Source organism: Giraffa tippelskirchi, chromosome 11, assembly GCF_054371585.1.
Source record: "Giraffa tippelskirchi isolate mGirTip1 chromosome 11, T2T-mGirTip1v1.2.pri, whole genome shotgun sequence".
NCBI classification, from domain to species: domain Eukaryota; kingdom Metazoa; phylum Chordata; class Mammalia; order Artiodactyla; family Giraffidae; genus Giraffa; species Giraffa tippelskirchi.
In genome coordinates this window covers 149,039,573-149,044,741 of record NC_137285.1, presented here as the reverse complement: position 1 = coordinate 149,044,741, position 5,169 = coordinate 149,039,573, and the positions used below count along the sequence as shown (strand labels likewise).

Here is a 5,169-nt window from a genome sequence, read left to right as displayed (position 1 = left end):
AAATAATCCACAACCCGAAGACTTGACTATTGCATCCTACTTTTTTCAAACCAACGTAGAAACCATGCCTTCATCCTGATATATTATTAGAGCTAACACTCTTCAGGCTTATGCTTATTGTTTTTCATGCATTATTTTATTATCTTTAACTATGGCCCCACTCACGGTACATCTTTGTTTTTAATGATGAAAAATGTGAGGCTCAGAAAACTTAAGTTAGGACAGTGTCTCCCAGAGAGCAAGTGGTCGGGTACTTTAGAATGTGGTTCACCTCTTCCCAGATGTTGAATTCTTACACTCAGTGGAGTATTTTTCTTCAGCACTGCTGCTGCTGGTTGGATATATTTGCTGTTGCAGTCATTCTGCTGCATATGCATATGTCTCTGTTACTCCACTATAAGCCCCAAATCCAGAGACAGCATATCAGCTATTTCAGTATTCCTAATAACTAATATTAAGTGTGGCCCAATGGATTCAGTGAAAGACATTAGTTGAATTAATTCACTTCAATCCAAATTTCAGTTAATAGCATGAGAACTAGGAACTAGTCTACCCGAGCACAAAGCTTGGCTCTGGCGGTTACTACTCATGTAAATCAAATTAAACAATCTTTTGGAGCCTAAGTTATCCCATAAAATGAGTGATGGTAATGACTGATGAACCTCATAGCATTGTTGAGAGGATGAAATGAATATACGTACATACAGTCAATCTTCAGATTCACAGATTTCCTACTTACAGATTTTCCTATAGTTAAAATTTATTTTAATCCTAAAATAAATATTTGTAGAGCTTTTGTGATCATTTAGGGACATGTGCAGAGTGGTAAAAAATTTGAATTGCTTGACATTCACATTTCCAGCAGAGGTTGAACAAGGCAGTTTCTCTACCTTCTTATTTCCTTTTTCACATTGTAACTGTTTTTTATTTTTTAATATTTAGAGGATAATTGCTTTACCAAGTTACATTGGTTTCTTCCATACAACAGCATGAATCATCCATAAACATACATATGTCCCCTCCCTGCTGAGCCTCCCTCCCTCCCACCCCTTTAGGGTCACAGAGCCCGGGTTGGGCTCCTTGCGTTTGACAGCCACTTTCCCCCGGCTCTCTATTTTACACACGGTGTGTATGTGTTTCAATGCTCCTCTCTCAGTTCAGCCCACCCTCTCCTCTCCTCGGTGTCCACAAGTCTGTTCTCTATGTCTGTGAATCTATTCCTGCCCAATAATGGTACAGTTCGTCTGTACCCTTTTTCTAGATTTCATATATATGTGTTGTTGCTTTTCAGTCACTAAGTTGTGTCTGACTCTTTGCGACCCCAAGGACCACAACACGCCAGGCCTCCCTGTCCCTCACCATTTCCTGGAGTTTGCCCAAGTCCATTGTCCATTGAATCGGTGATGCTATCGAACCATCTCAACCTTTGCTGCCCTCTTTTCCTTTTGCCTTCAATTTTTCCGAGTCTCAGGGTCTTTTCCAATGTCTTGGCTCTTCACATCAGGTGGCCAAAGTATTGGAGCTTCAGCTTCAGCATCAGCTCTTCCAGTGAGTATTCAGGATTGATTTTCTTTAGGTTAGCTAGTTTGATCTCCTTGCAGTCCAAGGGACTCTCAAGAATATATATATGTGTGTGTGTGTGTGTGTGTGTGTGTGCGCACGCGTGCACGTATTTATATATAATAGTCCATTTTATACATGTACTACAATTTCTTTTTGTTTGTTTGTTTGTTTACCATGTTATTTTTTTTTTGAAGTATAGTTGATTCACAATGTTGAGTTAGTTTCCGGTGTACAGCAGAGTGATTCAGTTATACATTCTTTTTCATATTATTTTCCATTATGATTTATTACAGGACTGAATTAGTTCCCTGTTTCATACAATAGGACCATGTTGTTTATTATTCTGTGTATAATGGTTTGCGTCTGCTCATCCCGAACTCCCAGTCCAACACTTCCTCACCCCTGTCCCCCTTGGCAACCACAAGTCTGTATCAGAGAGTCTGTTTCTGCTTCATGGATAGATTCATTTGCATCATATTTTAGATTCTACATATAGATGATATCATATGATATGTCTTTTTCTTTCTGTTTTACTTCACATCATATGATGGTCTCTAGTTCCATCCATTTAGTTGCAAATGGCAATATTTCATTCTTTTTGTGGCTGACTACTATTCTCTTGTGTGTGTATGTGTGTGTGCGCACGTGTGTGTATCTCACATCTTCTTTATCCACTCATCTGTCATTGAATATGTAGGTTGTTTCCATGTCTGGGCTATTTTCAATAGTACTGCTATGAACGTAGTGAAAGTCACTCAGTCGTGACTTTGTGACCCACTGATAGCGACCCCATGGACTGCAACCTGCCAGGCTCCTCTGTCCATGGACCTCTCCAGGCCAGAACACTGGAGTGGGTAGCCAGTTTTCTTCCCCTTCTCCAGGGCATCTCCCCAACCCAGGGACCGAACCTGGGTCTCCTGCATTGCAGACAGACTTTTCACCAGCTGAGCCACATTTAGACTGAATGGAGAAGACCATTAAATCCCTTTAGTATTCTGGACATTGACCTTTCATAGGAATTAGTTGCAATTTAGGTTGTCTCCCTAATGGAGGTAGAAAATATGTTGTGTGTATGTGTGTGTGTGTAAAAGTAAAATGGATATTTGATACTTATAAATATTACAATGGAAGAGACTTGTTAGCTATGTGCCAAAATATTTTCTTTCTCCTCTTAGGCCTATACTTATATTCTCAGCCTTCGTGCAATTAGTTGTGGTCATGTGATTGTATTCTTGTCAATGAAATGTGAATGTTTCATATGCGTCACTTCCAAACCTGGCCCTTGAAATTTCCCATACGATTCTGTTTATTCTCTCTTTCGTTGTCATCAATTGGATATAGAATCCAGGCCAGAGGAGATGGTGGAGCCACAAAACAGAAAGACCTTGGATTACTGTTCTACTGAGTTTCCGTAGAACAACTAACTGAACAATACACGAGCAAGAAAAACCTCTGTGGTTAAGCCACTGCAATTTGGGATTTTGCTTGTATAACAGCAAATATTATAGTATTATTTATACCAACTAACATAAAGCGATTCCCTGAAGACAATCTGGATGCTGCTTGCAAGAAGTGGAAGGACATTGTGACAAGAAACACCCTGAAGTGTCTACAGCACAATTTAATTTCACTAACGTTTGTCAATTCTCAGTCAGCTTCTAAAACATAACCAGGAGGAAAAACACCCCACAAGTTTTGGAGGAAAAAAAGACCATTCCAACCAAATTTTCTTATCTAAGAAAACTTACTAAAATCTTCTGAGCTTCTTGCATGTACTTTTATTCATGGTTTTGTGTGTCCAGTGTTTTACTTATATGCTTGTGTTGTTATAGGGTAGAGAAAATATGAACATATGAATGAATCAAATATAATTAATAAAGTTTATTACAAGCAGGGCACCAAACACTTGAAGACCCCTGTGGACATCCTCATTCAGATATCACATGGTTGGACATAACATTTTCTTTTTCCTTGATGATAGACTTTTGAAGGAGAAATGGTAATATTACCTCAGTAATTTAGGAGTAATATGGGCCCTAAAATGTGAATAATTTCATGGTTAAAGACAGGAGAGGAATGCAGCTGGGTTATTTGGAATCTTGCAGCTTTAAAAGGTGAAGCTAAGAGACAAGTTTGCTTTTTCAACTGCCTTCTTGAAAGCACTTTTAACCTCCCTGTTTCTTAAACTATAGACCAGGGGGTTCAGCTTGGGGATGACTGTGGTATAGAACACAGATGTGATTTTGTCTGTGTCCATGGGATGATTGGAGCTGGGCTGGGAGTCCATAAAAATGATGGTCCCGTAGAAGACGGAGACTGTGGTGAGCTGAGAGGCGCGGGTGGATAAAGCCTTCAGGTATCCCTTGGCCGAGCGCATCTTCAGGACGGTGACAAATATGGACAGGTAGGAAATCAAGATAACCAAGAGGGCAAAAAAGATATTGAAGCTTGCCACAAAGACGAGAACTAGCTCACCAATGTGTCTGTCGGGGCAAGAGAGAGCCATGACTGCAGGAATGTCACAGAAAAAGTGATGGACTAGATTGGACCTACAGAGAGACTGAATGTGTCGCTGATGTGAACAGAGGCATTCAGAAAGCTGTAGATGTAGGAGCCTGCGGCCAGACCAGCACACACACTTCTTGTCATGGTGGTCGTGTAATGTAGGGGTTTGCACATGGCCGCATAGCGATCATAAGCCATTGATGCCAAGAGGAAATTTTCCACGGTGGCCACGGCTACGAAAAAGAACATCTGAGCAGCACAGGCATCGTAGGAGATGACCTTGTCTCCCACAAGCAGCTCAGCCATAAGCTTGGGAGTGACAGCTGTAGAATAACAAAAGTCCACTGGCGACAGGTTACCAAGGAAAAAGCACATGGGAATGTGGAGACGAGAGTCCGTGAGAATCAAAACAATCATCCCCGGGTTTCCAACCACGCTGAAGAGGTAGATGAGAGTAAACATGATAAACAGGGGACCTGCAGTCCTGGGGCACCGGTGAGGCCGAGCAGGATGAATTCAGTCACTTCTGTCTTATTGTCCATGGACGTGGTTTGGGAATCACAAGACGCCCTGTAGCAATAAGAAATAAAGGAACAGAGTGACAACAATTGAATGGAGAGAAACTGAAACAGATAGATAACTAGATGACTGGTAGGTAGATAGATGTGCATTATTGCATTATGGCAATAATTATAACTTCAATACTATTCATATAAAATATGGCTTTGACAAAAAATTTTAATGCATATTAATACATTATAGAATTATACATTGTTGAAACTGAAGGGTCTTTATGGTTCATCTCCTACTGTCTAAATTTTATAAACTTGTGAACTGAAATGTGAAAATATGATGTCTTGATCAAGATGGCATGTCTAGAGTGAACATATGTGTTGTTTCAGTTCCCTGAGCCTCGTAAATGCTTGCATTTCTATGTTGCTGTTTTGCCAGGAGCTGCCCTGTACACTTCACCTGTGTATCAATTCGCTTTTCTCAATAACCTTATAAGACTGACTAGTTGTTACCCTCTTTTAACTTTTGAAGCATAGGGGTTGAGTAATGTATTTAAATTCACAAAATTATTACTGTCAAAGTCAAGTT

The 5,169-nt window shown here is 40.2% G+C and overlaps 1 protein-coding gene across 1 annotated transcript; it reads right to left on the bottom strand.

Annotated features, from left to right (window-relative positions):
• Positions 1-3,653: 3,653 nt before the first annotated feature.
• On the bottom strand, positions 3,654-4,610 carry LOC145525440 (olfactory receptor 5B3-like). Its single transcript, XM_081538303.1, is given in 3 exon segments — positions 3,654-4,119; positions 4,122-4,544; positions 4,547-4,610. Coding segments are annotated over 3 exon segments (936 nt in total). The 3' UTR covers positions 3,654-3,670.
• Between the last annotated feature and the right edge of the window lie 559 nt (positions 4,611-5,169).